This window comes from Panthera tigris, chromosome A2 (genome assembly GCF_018350195.1).
Source record: "Panthera tigris isolate Pti1 chromosome A2, P.tigris_Pti1_mat1.1, whole genome shotgun sequence".
NCBI classification, from domain to species: Eukaryota; Metazoa; Chordata; class Mammalia; order Carnivora; family Felidae; genus Panthera; species Panthera tigris.
Window position 1 is genome coordinate 17,253,963 of NC_056661.1, and position 18,471 is coordinate 17,272,433.

The 18,471-nt window shown below is 43.0% G+C and overlaps 1 protein-coding gene across 1 annotated transcript in view; it reads right to left on the reverse strand.

Annotated features, from left to right (window-relative positions):
• Positions 1-18,471, reverse strand: part of MAP4 (microtubule associated protein 4) — a 193,728-nt gene that overhangs the window by 18,208 nt on the left and 157,049 nt on the right. The window contains 2 exon segments of the mRNA XM_042978817.1: positions 2,290-2,505; positions 3,326-3,432. Of these exon segments, the coding sequence (XP_042834751.1) occupies positions 2,290-2,505; positions 3,326-3,432 (323 nt within the window).

The following is an 18,471-nucleotide window of genomic DNA, read 5'->3' on the forward strand; positions in this document are numbered from 1 at the left end:
GCTCTTAAAAATGTGACACTCTTTAGCTGCCAGTCTCTTGGTTTCAGCAAGCTACAGAACCAGCCTGCTTTGGTAACTGCCCTTACTCTGTTTCTCAATTCATATTTTCTTCTCTACCAGAATCCTAGATCTGCTTATTTTTTCTGAGTAAGTTTTTCCTCCTTTGTCTGCTTCTACAATCTTTCTACCAAAATAAAGATAAAAATAAATTTCTTAAGGCTTCATTTCTATCAATCTCTCCAAATGTTTTTATCTGTTTCTTGTCTAAAAAACAAGTTTGTAATTGTAATGCAGATCACCTTTTCAGATCAGCTGTGTCTCAAAATGCTGTCTAAAAGCTGCATGGCCATGAGCGGCACCTGGGTGGCTCAGTTAGTTCAGCAACCAACCCTTGGTTTCAACTCAGGTCATGATTTCACAGTTGGTGAGATCGAGCCCCACGTCAGGCTCTGTGCTGACAGTGTGGAGCCAGCTTGAGATACTCTCTCTCTCTCTCTCTCTCTCTCTCTCTGCCCCTCCACTGCTTGCACCCTCTCTCTCTCTTTCTCTCTCTCTCAAAATAAGCAAACTTTAAAAATAAATCAATAAATAAAAAATAAAAATAAAAGCTGCATGGACAAGAAAGAACAGTGCTGACGGAGGCCCAAGTATCAGTGTTGGAGTCAGACCCAAGTTCAAATACTAGCTCTGTGACTTACTGGCACTGGACCTTAGGAAGGTTATTTCATTGAGCCATGAAATGAGAATATGAATATCCACATCATGGGTTGCTGAGAGAGAGGAGTGAAGGAATTAACAGACATAAAGAAACCAGTACACTGCACTTCGTTTTTATTATTACTGCAGAGTAAAAGTTCACTATACACTGCGCCCCTGCCACTGTCCTGTCAGCCCCAGGATTTGTTGTACCATAGCTCTAGTCACTTTCCCTCTACTCGCTCTCTTTTTAATGTTTATTTTATTTTTTATTTATTTTTTCAACTTTAAAAATTTATTTTGCGAGAGAGTGCAAGCATGGGAGGGGCAGAGAGAGGGAGAGAGAATCCCAAGCAGGCTCCCCCACTGTCAGTGCAGAGCCCGATGCCAGGCTCAAACCCATAAACCGTGAGATCATGATCTGAGCCAAAATCAAGAACCGGACGCTTAACCGACTAAGCCACCCAGGCGCCCCTAATGTTTATTTTTGAGAGAGCGCAGTGGGGGAGGGGCAGAGAGAGGGGGACCAGAGTATCTGAAGCAGGCTCTGCACTGACAGCAGTGAGCCTGATGTGGGGCTTGAACTCACTCATGAACCGGGAGATCATGACCTGAGCCGAAGTCAGACATTTAACCAACTGAGCCACCCAGGTGCCTTTCCCTCTGCCCTTTTATGCAAATAAATTGTCTTCTAACAGTTAAGAAAAGCAGTCAACTGGGTAAATCAGGGTCAGAAAGCTTCATGAGATTTTATCATTCTTAATCTATGACAGGATTTCTCATAGAAATTCTTGGCCATAGCAATTTCTTGGCCAAGGTTCCAGCCTATTCTACAATTCCTAGGTTCCACCAATTTTCTTTACAAGATCAGATTGATACACTACCATTTTAACATGGGAAACTATTTCCCACCATGAATTTAAAGAATAACACCAAGCTGACCTAAAGGCCCTTCTCAAATAAAACAAAATGTTAAGGAAGAAAGCCACAGACGCCATCTGCCCTTCTAGGACAATCCTGTGAAGCCACTGCTGCCCAAATTGACTGATTCCTAGGCAATAATGTGGGTGACCTGAAAAACTGGAAAACTGCAGAGGGAGAGAGGGGGCCCAATGTCAAAAGCAAAGGAAGTTGTCACATGATGTTGGAACCTACAGAGATCAGTCAGAAGAGCTTTATCCAAAAAAGTAATGGGTAAAAATCACTTCTGTAAGAGGATTAAAGAGAAAGAAACCAAATTTTGGGAATTTGATGGGAGAATTCTACCAAAAAGGGGTTAATCTAACGGGGTGTGGAGTGGGGCAAACTGGCTAACAAGTGTTCAAACCGTGAAGAGCAGGAGGGGCTGGGAGAAAGGAAGAGAAACCCAAGCAGATGCAGTATTGCCTCCAGGCAGGGGCAGGGAAAGGTACAAGGTCTGAAAGGCCTTCAGATGTTATGGCTGCATCCTGGGCCCCAAATGATTTTCAAGTCGCCTTTCCCCACTTCCCCCAATTCCAGCAGCTTGATTCCGCTGTCTGGGAGCAATGAGAGCCGATCGGACACTCGGAGGGGAGAACTTTTCCCTGGCAGAGTGCTTAGGTGGCCACTTACCTTAGGTTTTGCGTCTTTTGAAGGTAAGGTGGAAGGCCTGGCAGTGGTGGCGGCAGGGCGTTTGGGCGGGGCAGCCGGCACTAAGCCCGCAGCGAGGCTCATGGGTTTTTTATTCGACCCACCAAAGGTGGCGGGAGCCGGCTGCTTGGGGAGAGGAGTGGGCTGAGTTTTGGCTTTCGATGTTGAAGTCTTTGCAGGTTGAGTGGTGGCCAAAGGCTTTAAGTTGATTTGTTGGTGGTGGTTTTGTTTTGTTTTTTTTAAAGGTCAACATCAAACACACAAACAAAAATAAAAACAAATTAAAAAAAAAGTATAAATTGCACAATTCAAAGTAAAATTATAAGCAATGAGGATCTATGCAACTGAAAAGCAGCATTCCGTTCTTCTGAGCTTGGTAAATAGTGGAAAGAAACCATGAGAGAAAGAAAACTGGGAATTCATTCTTACTGTCTCACAAATTCCAGCAGTTTGGCACCTGAAGACTTAAATTCAGTGACAGCTTTAAACAAGTAAGTAGCTTTTGGTGGCTGCTATAATAGTTTTAGGAAGAAAAGCCACCAGCAGGTGATTCAGCTGTTACTATTTGTACCTTGATGAGGCAACATCAGCATCGTTTTAGGACCACACTGAAGTGTGGCATTTCTACTCTGCAGTAAGTACCAGTAAGTGTCTGAAGCCTTGATCCACCTTAAAAATCTGTTTTCCCTTTTCATGAATGCAGATTGCAGAATTTATTTCCAAATAGTTTTGCAAATCCCTTTATTGTTGTTGTTAAGGGAAGCAGAAACACCCTCTACAGAATATTTCTACACATATTCAAGATAATGGGGTCAAGGGAAGAGATTTTAAGGGTTGAGTTAGGCTACTATGGTAAAATAGGAATATAAAATATTTTCTAAGAAGGTCCAAAACTGGGGAAGGACCTACTAATAGCTCAGAAAAAAGAAATTCCATTCACAATCCAAGCAACAGTAGCAGAAGGTATGGTTTTAAAAAATGATATTGGTAGAAGAGAACCCAGCATTCTGGCACCTACCTTTGTTTTCTTCTCTGGGCTTGGTGGGAGCTCCTTGTTTGGAGGGGCGGTGATGTCATTTCCGGTCACACTCCCAGCAGGCCGTCCTTCTTCAGGCTTACTTATTCCTAAGAGGGGGAACAGTTATGCTAAGCAAATGTTTTTCATACCCATTTTGAAAATGCAAGTCTTAGTGGAGACAGACACTGACTAGCACTTCAATCTGAACAAAATCCACAGGGCTGTGCTCTGAAATGTGGATAAGACTCCCGAGTTCCTCTCATTGTGTCAGGACCGTTTCAGATTCCACAGATTCAGGCAGCCTGTCCCTGTGGAGAGGCAACCTAAGTGGGATTTGCACAGATGACCAATGGAAGGAAATGGCCCTTGAAGTTTGGTTTCCCTTCCCTGGAGACCAGCAAAGGGGCTCTGTCACCCAACCACTAACTCCCAGAGCACACAGGGGACAAAACCCTCTTCTACTAGAGTTTATCTCTTGGAATAAAGGTTGCTGAAAGATGGGATAAGAGCCAGAAGATCACCCAATGTCCTCCCCTTATTTCCTTTCCCTGTAAAGCACCACTTTATGGAGGATGTGAGATTAACTTGATCTGGTTCTAGCAGTGACCCAGATTTCCAATAAGGCCGAGGAGACCCATGAAATCAGACCCAAGGCCAGAAATAGTCTACCACCTAAGGCTATATGCCCAGCAGCACCACTGTGGGGACGTAATTCCAGATTTCAATAGGGCTACACCTGAAAGCATTAAAATACCATGAAATTTATAACCCGGGTGTGGGAAAGACCTTTCTAACTGGCACAAAATCCAGAAGCCAAAGAAGATCAGCCTAAGGAAGAAGTTTCAAAAACTTCAATGACCACAAAAAAGAAAGAAAGAAAAGAAGAAAAGCTAAAAGGCAAATGATAAACAGGAAAAAAATTTTGAACCTCACATCAAAGACAATGAGCTTATTATATATAAAATACTCCTAAAAATCGCTAACTTCTACAAAAGCCAATAACCCACTAGAAAAATGGCCCAAAGGATATGAACACAGTTTACAGAAAAAGAAATACAAACTGAAATACAAATTGAAAATAAAAGATGCCCAATTTTTCAGAGAAATGAAAATTAAAACCACACTGAGATGCCATTTTTAACCTAACATATTGTCAAAAGTCCTAAAATGTGAAAACAGGCAATGGGGATAATATGATACTTGGGGCTGGTGAACGTGTGGAATGGTACTGTTCCTATGCAAGGCAACCTACCAGTGTCTCTGAAAACTGTAGTGTAAATTCTAATCAAAATTCAATTTCCAGAAATTTATCTTAGAGATATATTCACACAGCAGCAAAACGGCAAATGTATAAGGCCTTTCATCAGAGCATTGTTCCTAACAGCACAAAATGGAAACAGCCAAAGTCTGTTAATAGAAAAGTGGTCAAAGCATCACGGCAAAGCATCAGATAATCTCAGCATCTGAAAACATAAAGCATGACCGATACGGAATCATCTCTATTAAGTGAAGAAAAAAGGAAGGTGCAGAATAGGAAGGCAACATGAAACCATCTGTCTAGAGAAAGGATGGGGGCAAAATAGATTTCTAATGCAAATACACTTGTGCACGCATTCTAAAAACGCCTTAATTTGGGGAAGGGGGAATGGGGCACAGAATTAAGAGGGCAGGAGGCTTTATTTTAAACATTTTAAAACATCATTTTGAAGTAATTATATTGATTAAAAGTTGCAAAGAAATGTACAGGGAGGGCCTGTGTATACTTCCTCCAGCTTCGCCCAGCGCTGACACCCTGCATTAGCACAGTACTCTATCAAAACCAGGAAACTGATATTGGTACAACCCACAGAGCTTGCTCAGACGTTTCCAGTTCTACATGCAGCACTCATTTGTGTGAGAGTGTGTGCGTGTGCACGTGCGCACATATGCGGTGCCATGCAATTTTTGCACGTGGAACTTTATGTAACCACTACTAGCAATCAGGACAGATCAATGTTCCATTAACACAGGCTCCCTCCTGTTACCCTTTTATAGCCACCCCACCTCCCTTCCTTTCCTAATCCCTAAATCTCTGGCAACCACTAATCTGCTCTCCATCCCTATAATATTATTTCAAGACTATTACGTAAATGGATCATACAGTATGTTACCTTTTCTGTCTGGCTTCTTTCACCCAGCATAATGCTTTTGAGATGTTACAACAACTGGTGTTGTTGTATGCATCAGTAGCTAGTTCCTTTTGACTGCTGATGATATGCAGATATTCCATGGTACAGCTCTAACCCCAGTTTAACCATTCACCTGCTACAGTTACAAACATTTATGTACAGGACTTTTATTAAAATAGTGTCACTGTTAGTGTATGGACATGCAGTTAACTCCATCCTGTGACTTTGCTGAAATTACTTATTAGTTCCAGGAAGGTTTTTTTTTTCTTGGTAGATTCCTCGGAATTTTCTATATAGACAATCATGTCATCTGCAAAGAGAGCCAGATTTCTTTCTTCCTTTCTAATCTATATGCCCTTTTATTTCCTTTTACTTTATTGTGCTAAACAGAACTTCCAGTATTGGGTTAAGTAGGAGTGATGAGATCAGGCATCCTTGCCCCGCTCCTAGTCTTAACAGGGAAAGCACTCAGTATTTCACTACTAAGTATGATGTTACAGTAGGTTTTCTGTAGGTGAGGAAGTTGACCAAGTTGAGAAAGTTCTCCCTCTTATCTTTGAAGAGTGTTTTTTCATAAATGGGTGATGAGTTTTGTTGAATGCATTTCTGAACTTATATGAATTTTCTTCTTCAGACTGTTGATATGGATAACCTTGATTGGTTTTTGATTACAGGACTAGCCATGTAGATCTGGAATAAATTCCACTGGGCTGTTGTGTATAGGTAATTTTATATATTGCTGGACATGTTAATATTTTGCATCTACATTCATGAGAGATATTGGTCTGCAGTTTGTTGTATACTGTCTTTGTTTATCAGATAAATACAGACCTCATAAAATGAATCAGAAATATCGCCTCCTCTTGTATTTTCTGGAAGAGAGTGTGTAAAATTGGTGTTAATTATTCTTTAAATGTAGGATGAACCCCTACAGTGAATCCCTCAGCAACTTTTTAATTAAGACTCCAATTTTATTAATGGTTATTCAGGTTATCTATTTTATCTTGGTTGAGTTTTGGTAATTTGTGGTTTTCAAGGAATTTCCTCTGAGCTGTTGAATTGGGAGTGTAAATAAAGGTGCTTCCAGTGCTCACTTGTTATCCTTTTAATTGCCACAGTGATGTCCCCTATTCCTGAGGTTAGTGGTTTGTGTCTTCTTTTTATCTTTGTCAATTTTGTTGAAGATTTATCAATTGTATTGGTATTTTTTAAGAACCAGCTTTTGGCTTAATAAATTTCCTTTGTTGTTTTCTTGTTTACAATTTCACTGATTTCTGCTTGCTTCAGACTTATTTGTTCTTCCTTTTCTAGTTTCTTGATGTAGTAACTTAGGTTATTGATTTGAGATCTTTTTTCTAAGGTAAGCACATAGGGCTATAAATATCCCTCCCAGCACTGCTACAGCTGCATTCTACAGATTTTGAGATGTTCTATGTTCATTTTTATTCAGTTCATTTTATTTTTAATTTAAATTTTTATTTATTTAACATTTATTTATTTGGGGCAGGGAGAGAGAGGCCAGGAGGTGGTGGTGGGGGGGGGGACAGGGAGGTCGGAGGGTGAGGAAGAATCTCAAGCAGGCTCTGCACTATCAGTGTGGAACCGACGTGGGGCTAGAACTCACAAACCATGAGATTATGACCTGAGATGAAATCAAGAGTCAGATGTCTAACCAGCTGAGCCACCCAGGTGCCCTTTAAGTTTTTATTTTAGTTCTAGTTTGTTAACATACCGAGTAATATTAGTTGCAGGTGTACAATTAAACATTTCCATACAACACCCTGTGCTCATCACAAAGTTCATTCTATTTGTTTTTTAAAAACTTTTTCCTAAATGTTTATTTTTTGAGAGAGTGCGAGAAGGGGAGGGGAAGAGTGGGTGGGGGACAGAGGATTTGAAGCGGGTTCTGTGCTGATGGCAGCGAGCCCAATGTGGGGCTCAAACCATGAGATCGTGACCTGAGCCGAAGTGGGACGTTAACTGACTGAGCCACCCAGGAGCCCTAAGATTTTTAAGTAATCTCCACACCCAACATGGGGCTGAAACTTACAACCTTGAGATCAAGAGTTGCATGCTCCACCGACCAAGCCAGCCAGACCCCCTCATTTTATTTTTAATTTTTCCTGTGATAACTTCCTCTTCAACCATGGACTATTAAGATGTGTACTCTAATTTCCAAATGACTGAAGATTTTCCTGTGGCCTATTATTGGTTTCTAATTTGATTCCATTATAGCCAGACAAAATATTCTGTATGATTTTAACCTTTTAATAAAGTACTGAAGTTCATTTTATGGCCTAGGATCCATCTTGGCAAATGTTCCATAGGTGCTTGAAAAGAATATAGCCACTTAAAAAAATTAATGTTAACATGATATATCTTTTTCCATCTTTAACTTTCAATCTACCTTCCTTAGGACTGACATACATTTCTTTCTTTCTTTTTTTAATTTTAGAAAGAGTGCACACGCTAGTGGGGAGAGGGGCAGAGGGAGATAGGGAGGGAGAGAGAGGGAGGGAGGGAGGGAGGGAGGGGGAGAGAGGGGGAGAGAGAGAGAGAGAGAGAGAGAGAGAGAGAGAGAGAGAGAGAGAGAGAATATCTTATACAGGCTCCAGGCCCAGCTCGATCCCACGACCCTGGGATCATAACCTGAGCCAAAATCAAGAGTCAGACGCTTGACTGACTGAGCCACCCAGGCATCCCTGATATGCATTTCTTGTACACTGCGTGTACTTGGGTCATTTTTTAAAAATCTACTCTTCTAATCTCTGTCTTCAATTGTAGTATTTAGACTATTTGCATTTAAAGTAATTACTGATCAGTTAGGGTTTATATTGTCATTTTGGTATTTGGGTGTTTCCCCCCCTTCTAGACTTTAATTACGTGGAAACAACATAATTTAGTACCAAATGTTTAAGCATCCATTATAATTGCTAAACAGTGTAATCGGCATTATTCAAATCTGATCAGCTATACAAAACTCATCAATCTTTTCTTTAGAAAAAAGGTGGTAGAAATCCCAAAGAACTAGTTAAAGGTCACCTTTACTCATCTAGCACCATAATTCCAGTCTTAGTCCATCTCAAGCGGCTGGAAAAGAGGAAGGGAAGAAGTGAGGATGTTGGAAAAGGAGAGTTCTTAACTTGTGGCCCCATCTGTGCTCAGAGGCAGCGCAGGTTCGAGCAGAGAGGAAAATCTCTGAGGCCGGAATTTAAAACGAAAGCTTTTGGCTCAGATGGTAAGGAGGCCCTCCAGAACAGCAGAATCAGCAAATCCAGAAGGCAGTGCTGGAGTCCGCCTCATAAAGCAGGGGGCTTCTTCTTGTATCCAAGTCCTTTTTAATTCCTTCAAGTTTTTAAACCAGGTTTGCTATGTCATGGTTCTGGACCAGATACATTCCAACTAGGGGGCCACACGTAATTCCAAGCAGGAACTGGAGCATGGTGTCAATGAGGAGGGCACAGAGGGCGGCTCTGTTTTTTATTATTTGTTCCCTCTGTTTCTTTTGCCTTCCTGTGGGCTACTTGAACATTTTTTAAAATTCCACTTTTATTTTTTAATGTTTTTGAGTGTACCATTTTACTTACTTCTATTTAGGATCTTTTATCCTCCCTGCTTTTTAAATGTAATTTCTTAGGTATTTCCTTCTCAGACATCGAGCACCACATCAGATGGTACAATTTTTGCTTCGATCATCAAATAAGATTTTTAAACTTCGTGAGGACAGTCTATTTATATTTACTCCTATTTTTACTCATTCCATTGTTCTAATTGCTTTTTCATTTCTGAAATTCCAAGCCTCCTTCTGTTATGATATCTTATCTTTTTGGAAAGCTTCCTTTAGCCACTCTCTAAAGGGATGTCAGCAAGCAAAAATCCTCTTAGTTTTCCTCTTAGAATGTCATTACTTTCCCTTTTTTCCTGAAGGATGGTTTTGCCAGATATACAATTTGCGGTTGACTATTCTTTTCTTTTAACACTTGAAAAACGTTGTGCTACTTCCTTCTGCCCTCATGGTTTCCGGTAAGAATCACAACACCATTTGAACTGCTATTCCCCAATACAGATATGTTAGTTCTCTACAGTTGTTTTCAAGATCTTTTTTCTTTGTCTTCAGTTGGCAGAATTTAATTATAATATGTCTTGGTGTAGATGTCTTTGGGTTTTTTCTCTTGGAGGTTCATTCAGTTTCTCCAATCTTTAGGTTTATATCTTTTGACAAATTTGAGGTGCTTTCAGTCATTATTTCTTCAAATAATTGTTCAGCCTCACATTTTTTTCTCCTCTCCTGGGATTCCAGTGATACAAATGTTAGATCTTTTGTTATTGTTATAGAAGGCTCTGAGGAGCTGTAATTTTTTCTATTTTCTCTCTTTTGTTCAGATGGACTAAATTCTATTGATCTGTGTTCAAGTTCACGGATTCTATTCTCTGACATTTCCAGTGTACTATTGAGCCCATCAGACATGTTTTTTTACATGATTATTGTATTTTTCCTATCTATAATTTCCATCTCCTACTTTTTGATAACTTCTATTTCTTTGCTGAGATTTTCTAGTTTTTCCATTGTTTCAAGACAATCCATTATTGCTTGTTGAAGCAATTTTATAATGGCTGCTTCACAATCCTAATTTTGTATGATATCAGGTAATCATTGTTTAAATTTAGTGTGCATGTTCTGGCTGTAGTTTCAGTAACAATTTAGTCTCCAGAGCCCTTGTAATGCAACTGTGGACTGCTGTGTTCTTCTGGCTTCATGAGAATGTCACTCAGTCCCGGCTGGTAGTTCCAGCAAGGGATGAAGCCACCTCCCTGGGCCAGATGGTTTCACTAGGTGAGGGTTGAGTGATGCCAGACCCACAGAATGCAGAGAGTTTCTCCTGGCCTGTTCTCTGGCTGCCTGGTGCTGGCATACTTCTTGTTCAATCTCTGCAGGTGCCACCGGGAGCAGGAGGCACCCACCTGGCCTTTTGCTGCTGGAGGGAAGGGTGTATAGGAGGAAACCTCCCAAGGTCTCCTTCTGTTCCTGAAGAGAAGGCTAGAAGACATCAGGCCTATAGGTGTCACTGGTGCTGTCACCTGTGGGGGACTAGGGATAGATTCTCCTGCCAGTGTGGATGGATTGTATTTTGCTGTCAGGTGTGGAACAGGTGACAGGTGGGCCCTCATGAGCACTGCTCAGCAGGACTGAGCCCACTACTGCTGCTGGATATGAGTAGGGGAATATGGCTTCCCTTTCCTAGTCTTTTGGCAAGAGAAAGTAGGCTTTTTATTCTTTCTTTTTTCCCTTCTCTTCTCCTTTCTTTTCTCTTTCTTTTCTTTCTTCTTCTTCTTCTTCTTCTTCTTCTTCTTCTTCTTCTTCTTTTTTTTTTTTGGTGGGGGAGGCTTGGGGACGGGGAGGCATCTATGCTTGTTGGCACTTCTGGGTTGCAGGCACTCTCCAGGGCCCAGACCTGGGTACAAGGGAGATTAGAAAGAAAACCCAGGGGTCTCAATGCACACTGTCCTTCCTTAAGCCCTGAGTTCCCTACCCAGTCCGTCCTCTCCTCTCCACCTTTCAGATTCCTTTTATAATTGTCTGCTGAATTCTTTTCAGAGTATTTAGCTGTACTTAGAGGAAAGAAGCAAGAAAAAGTGAATCAAGTGGTCTTGTCTTGGTAGGAGATTTTCTAATTTATAGCAGTTTGTACTTTTTGATGTTTGAAACTCTATGTATTATGAGTCAAAACTGAATTTGCTTAGTTTTAAAAATATGAAGAAAGAAAAGAAAAACACACAAGGTTGGTGAATGTCTTTTTTTCTATAGCAAGCTGAAAGAACATCTTACCAAATGTGTGATATGTTGCCATTAGCCCCAGATCACTATGCACATTTTTCAGCAGGCCCAGGATTGTTCAGTAAACATCCACACAAAGTCCCACTGCCTATGACATAAGCATGCAACACCTCAACCTACATCGCTGCCACCCAGTGAAAAACACCTGACGTACACAGAAGCAGAAACTGCTACCTCCCTCCCAGACGGTGCTTCTCACCATGACCCTCCACCTTTGGCTCAGGGGTCTATGCCAGCCAATTGCTAGAGACTACTACCCAAATGTCCCTACAGTTTTGAAAAATAATGCTCAAAACAGAACTTGTAACTGCTCCACAAAACTACTTCCTTCTGTTGGATCTTTCCAGTATTTGCGTTACTACCTGCTGGGAAACCCAGGCTCAGTATAACAGCACTAGGTTCGACTCCTTTCTCTTTCTCTCTCTCTCTCTCTCTCTCTCTCTCTCTCTCTCTCTCTCTCACACACACACACACACACACACACACACACACCTTCCACATTCAGTTTTCAAGTTGATTTCACCTGTTCTATTTCCCCATTCATGTCATCAGTATTTCACTTACAACTACTACATGACACAAGCTATTATTGTCACAAGGATTTCTGCTTTCAATCCTCTGTTTTCCAGTTCATCCTGTCTACTGAGTCATCCCAAAGCTGACTTTGGGCCACTTCATTGTTACAGGCAGCCAGCAGTTTTTTAAAACATCTTAAGGGGCATTTGAAGTTTGGGTTCCAAATAATTTTCTAGAGGTGTTCTCCCATTATTTCCGGCCATATATGTATGGATGGCTTTGACATGTTTGCTCAACCCACATTCTTCTCCCGAGAAGTCTCCAGGTGAATGAGGTGATCAGATATAAGGGATGTAAGGTAGCATAAAGTGGGGCACAGAGCCCAAACCATGGCAACCCAGTGTCTGTGTGGACCAGAGTCACCAAGGAAAGAAAATGTATGAGATGGCAGAGAAAGCAGTTTCCAGCAGGGAAGGGAATGGAACACAATGTTTATCTAGGGTGAAGCAAATGTCCTGAGAGGCACATAATGGCTGCAGCCCGACTACGCTTCCTGCAATTGGATTCCCTGAGACTCCCTGTCAATAAACACCTTTTTATAAATTTGAGTTCCTCTGAGTGTGTTTCCGTTCTTTGAAATTAAATAATCCTTACAAGAGTACCCTATGAATACTGGTCATTGTTCTTTTACCTAACAATGAGCTATCTAGGCTCCCTTATGTGAGTCCCTTTGCCTGGAAGGCTTTCCCTTGCAAAGTTAGGCACCAGGGCTTCCGAACCACCTCCTCCAGGTAGTTTCCATGATTCACAACTCTCTCACTGCTCCATTCCCCCACCCCAATTTGATCATAACTTGCTTGAGAATATGGGCAATATCCAGCGCCTAGACAGTGACTGACATATCGTAAGCATGAATCTTTATCTGTTTTTATCTACACAGCGCTTAGCAGAGTCGACACTTAAACATTTTATTAGGTGCACACATTAGTGAGGTTTGCAGGTTACTTGAAATTTTTTCCTGCCACCATGAACTTCTGTTAGTGTGAACTAGGATAAACTTGCTTTGAAATAAACAAAAATCTGCACTCATTACCACCTAGAAGGTATAGGGCACCAAACCGGGAACCAGCCCATCAACAGGAAGACGACAGAACCCTATTCACAAGGGGCTTACAGTTCTGCCACAGCTAGAAGTGAGCAACGGCACAGAGTATCTGCGTGCTTGTCATCCTGGAGACATACATCACAGAGGAAATAGGAAGCTTATAGGAAGCTTCTTTGTCCATCTCCATTAAAAAAAAAAAAGCAAAAACCCCCCCCCAAAAAACCCCAAAAAAACCCCGTTGGTCTTCTAGGGCTTTTCCACTTACCTTCCCCTAGAAAATACTTGAAAATGAGTAAAAAAAACTTCATGAAAACGTACCGAGAGGAATACATATTAGGAGAAGAGGCGATTTTTTACAAACAAAACACATGGTTTAAATCCCCATGAACCAGCTTGTGAATCGGAGCCCTTTGTGCTCAAACTGGACTGGGAGGAAAACCAGCTTTTGTAGACCACCAACAATAAGCTCCATGGGGGGCTGGGGGGTGGGGAAGAGGAGGGCCAGGAAGAAAGACACAGGAGGCAGCCACAAAGCCTGTGACATTTAGCGGTTTATTAAGTGCAAGTCTCTCCTTCTCTCTCCTTTCCCTTCTCCCCACAAATTCTCCCCACCTGCATGCAGAAAGAGAAGACTAGAAGCAAGACTGGGTCAAACATGAAGAACAGGAAGAGAATATTAAATAGCCAGCTTTAAAAGGCTCTTTTTCCACTTGAACAAAAGTAAAATGTTCTCACAAGCGAAATGGAAAACAGAGCTTGCACCCAGGCTGTGCTACTTAACGAGAGGAGGTTTAGTGCTGATACGCCCATTGTGAGTCCACACAGTGGCGGATTTTCAAGCAAGGAAATCAATCAGTTGTGATTGGATGATTTGGGGCTCAGGAATCATCTGGTTCAAGCCAACAGGGAGCTGAGGGGGTGGCAGGATGGGGGATGGGGTGGGTAGGGTGACATGAGGTCAAGCAAGGGGTCTATTTCTTATGTCCACCACCCTCTGACCCCATCAGCCCATGTCCTCAGTCCCCACTATCCATCATGCCAGCGGACAGTCAGGCTGACCTAGCTGGATTCACTTTGTCTACTTTCTCGCCTCACTCCCGGCAACCTTCCAATGCAAAGAATTCTGCTTTCCCCGGCACACAGACTCCAGCGGTAATAAAGCCGCCTAACGCTCCTGCCGGTAATCTGTCACTTTGGTTCCCTCCTTGCTGTCTGCTTGTTCCCCATGGAGGCAAAATTTAGAAACATACCATCACGTGGGGTCTCTTCACACAGGAACGCTGGAGTGCTCTGGGTTGCAGTGACCTCAATTTCTTTCTTCCCTGCCAGAGCCGTCTGTCCTGGCTGTTTCTCACCTCCTTGGCAGACTGGGGAGCATGAATCCGTCCTGGTTTCACTAACATCTTCATGTCCTTTTTCCTTGCTGCTTACTTCAGGAATCTGCTCCAGCTTACCATGGAGATGCAATCCAGCGGTGCCCAGTTCCTTCTTCCCAGAGCTGCTGCCGCTGCTGTTGCTGACGGGGGTCAGTTCTTCTCTCTTCTTGGCCACAGGTTCCTCACAGATGAAAGGAGGTACCTCTTCAGTAGATGGGATGGGCAGCTCCCCAGGGATCAATTTGTAGCTAGCTGTCTGTTCCTCAGCCACCGTCATGGAGCGCTTTATGGCAGGAGCCCCCAGTTTCCTGGGCGTAGGACTTGGCATTGGGCTGCTAGTAAGAGGCAGCAGACCAGAAGAAAGCTCTTCTCGGGCAGGGAGTTCAGGATATTTCTCTGCAAGGTTGACAGCTGGGGGAACCGAGAGGTGAGAACATTCAGACAGGGCCCGGCGCATTGCTTTTTTCTGCTGGGGTACTTGGTTGAGCAAAGCCCCCTCTTCGGGAGAATTCAATTTCTCCAGCTCCTTCTCGTGGTCTCTGTCATGAGAGCGGTCATTTACGTATTCCTGGGTGAACTCCACCATAGTGATCGGTGGAATGGCAGTGGGTGAATGCTCAATAGTGGGGGCTGGGCGCGCTATAGCCTCAGATAGTGAGGGCTTACATTCGAGCAGCCCAGAGTGATCGTTCACCACCCCAGGCACCCGGCAGCCAGCAGTGATGCCATTCTCCTTTCCCGGAGTTGCTTCCCTCAAGCCCTGAGCCACTGGATGAAAGTTGGGGTTCCAAACACTGGTTTCTTGCTCAGCATCCCGGGTGGGGATGTCAGCAGCCCCAGGGAAATCCAGATCTGGCTGGCTCTTGGTCTCTGGCCCATTCTTCCCTGCCACCTTCCCCTGAACTGTAGAGGCTTTGTTCTCATCTGGCCCCTCTCCGGGTCCCACACGGAACTCAGCTGTCTTCTGGTGTACCGAGTTTCCCTCCAAGGAATGGCAGGTTTCTGAAATCACATACCTGCTCTCAAGGTGACCCGAGGTTGCCTGACACTCCTCGTCCTGCACCTCAATGCTGAGCTCTTTGTCTAGCTTCCCGTCAAAGAAGCAGAGCTTTTTCTGCTCCAGGAAGCTGGCATTCTTCACAAGCCCGTCTTTCAGCTGCCCGTCCATGCTGACGTTCAGTCCGATTTCATTCAGTTTGCCCTCTGTCCTCTGCCACTCAAATCCAGCTTGGTTGATTTCTTTTGGGGGGTCCATTCGGCACTCTGCAGGCTTGCCCTTACAGAGCTGGCTGTAAGCGGCAGTGCGAGAGGCAGGCTGCTTGTCTGAGAGCGACATCGTCTCTTCGACTGCTCTCCCCCCTCGCTCCTGGAGCTCTAACACCACCTACGATCACACAGAGCTGGCAGTGACATCACACCAAGTCCCCAGTATTCACGACAAACCTGTCTTTCCCCCAAAGATCCTCTCTCCTCTAGCAGCTGGGTGCTAAATGTATTTACTAGTGTGAAAGAAAAGAACGAAAAAGAAAGAGAAAGGAAAGAACCTGCTACTTTCTGCACAAATGCCACTGTTAAACTGGAAGTGTAATTTCCTGTTAGCTAGCACTCTGTTTAGATCTGCAGTTTACAACACGGTATGGTGCCAATCTGGGTACGAGGATAGTAATCACTCCCGCTTTTACTGATATAGATACATGTATACCCACACGTTCACTTATCTGACACTATGCCCACACTTCCTCATTCACCCACTCAAAAAACTGTTTTAAAAATAGTCAAGACTCATTTGCCAATCCCTAGTCATAACCCTTAAAGAACAATGATTTCAGAAAATGGCTCAAAATTTCACTTAAAAAAAAGACCTTACTATAGTGTCAAAATTGGAGGCATTCATTTCTCAGAGCATGAGTGGGTTTGCTGTCACAGCGACTCACCAAATTGACTTGAAAACTGATTTGAGTGGAGTCCCCAAATCTCAGTGAGAGCTTCACCTGTAGTTCTATACTATGGAAGAGTTTAATAAAGGGTTCCTCCCAGGATCTCAGCAATCAGGGCTTTGGAGACATGTATTCTAGTTACAAGACATTTGAGTGACAATATACCCCTTGCACTTTTACTCCTGACCCTGCTCCCCACCAGTTCCCTGGACAAGCCGGGTCCCCCCCCCTCCCCCCACTGCACCAGCCCTGCTCTTTCTAGCTAGCCGATTGCTTAGTTGCCATGTGAACACACTGACCTCTGGAACACAGGGACTCTGGCAATCTGTGACACAGCCCCCTGCCCCTGTTTAATCCAGCACAGTCCTTTGCTGTGCTGGCCTCTGAGCTTGTTAACTGTACATTTAGGACTGAAATATCCAGAAAAGAAAATTCTTGGGAAAAAAAGTTACACTGAGAAGACAGGCCGTATTCTACCTTAAATTAAGCTGATTTTTGTTGCTTCACCTGTAAGTCACTATTATGCGCTAACATAGGATACTCCGAAATATTCTATCAAGGAGGAATACACCAGATGCCTTTTTCCAAGATGAAGAAAATTCAGGCTGGATTGTTTTAAAGCCATCTGCTATCAACTACACTGATCTGGCTACAATTTTTTAATAATTCTTTTAGAAAAAAGGGCAGAGGGAGGCAAATCATAAGGGATTCTTAAATATGAAGAACAAACTGAGAGCTGCTGGAGGGGCTGTGGGTGGGGGGGATGGGTTAAATGGGTGATGGGCATTAGGGAGGGCACATGTTGGCATGGGCACTGGGTGTCACATGTAAGAGATGAATCACTGGGTTCGACTCCTAAAACCAAGACACACTGTATGTTAACTAACTTGAATTAAAAAAAATTTTTAATGTTTTATTAAAAAAAATTTTTTTAACGTTTATTTATTTTTGAGACAGAGAGAGACAGAGCATGAACAGGAGAGGGGCAGAGAGAGAGGGAGACACAGAATCTGAAACGGGCTCCAGGCTCTGAGCTGTCAGCACAGAGCCCGACGCGGGGCTCGAACTCACGGACCGTGAGATCATGACCTGAGCCGAAGTCGGCCACTTAACCGACTGAGCCACCCAGGCGCCCCTATTTTATTTTATTTTATTTATTTTATTTTTGAGAGAGAGAGTAAGCGGGGAAGGGGCAGAGAGACAGGGAGACACAGAACTTGAAGCAGGCTCCAGGCTCCCTTGCTGTCGGCACAGAGCTCAAGAGGGGGTTCAAACCCATAAACTGGGAGATCGTGACCTGAGCCGGACACTTAACCAACTGAGCCACCCAGGTGCCCCTAACTAACCTGAATTAAAAAAAAAAAAAAAAGAAAAAAGTTCAAGTTAAGATTGCTCTCTTTGATCTATAAAATGTGATGAGATTACCAAAGCCCAGCCCAGGAAAGTTTCCTTAACTGGAGCCTCTGTCTCCAAGTACCCTTTCTCTACTATTCACACCACTCACATCACTTCTCTCAAGTCCCCAACCATAGTGCAGAAGCCAACTGTATACGCTTTCTGCATTAACTTCAGTACGTAACACTGGGCTATGTTGATGGTCAAGAGTGGCAGGGTTGAAAGCCTCAAAAAATGTGCTTTTCCATTTAACCTTTGTCCTGAACATAAACTGAGCCTCTCCTTCCTCTTGACCTTAAGTAGTTTAATAGCAATACATGTCAAAGCCAACAAAGGTTCCTTGGCAAGGAACCAGTGTCACCTTACTCTACCACAAAGGTCATGATTCTACTAACTAATTAGGGAAAAAGAAAGATGGAGAGTCTTGGGTACGGAAAGGCTTACTGATAAAATATAGCTGAATTCTGGCTTTCTTATCTTTTTATACATACATTATAAGTGAATAATACAATTATGTATGCATAATATAGGATGAAAATTATGAACGCCTGCAGGAGGCTGTTGTAATGCAGTCCAAACATGCCATATGCAAATCTTAGAAAATGCCTTAGAAATTAGGTATGCCTCAACAACCCCACCCACTGAGAAACTAGTCACTCCCCACCCCTAATACACACACACACATACAGCCTCAATTTATTGATACTTTTTAAAAAAAAATTTTTAATGTTTATTTATTTTTGAGACACAGAGAGAGCACAAGTGGGGAAGGAGCAGAGAGAGAGGGAGACACGGGATCTGAAGCAGGCTCCA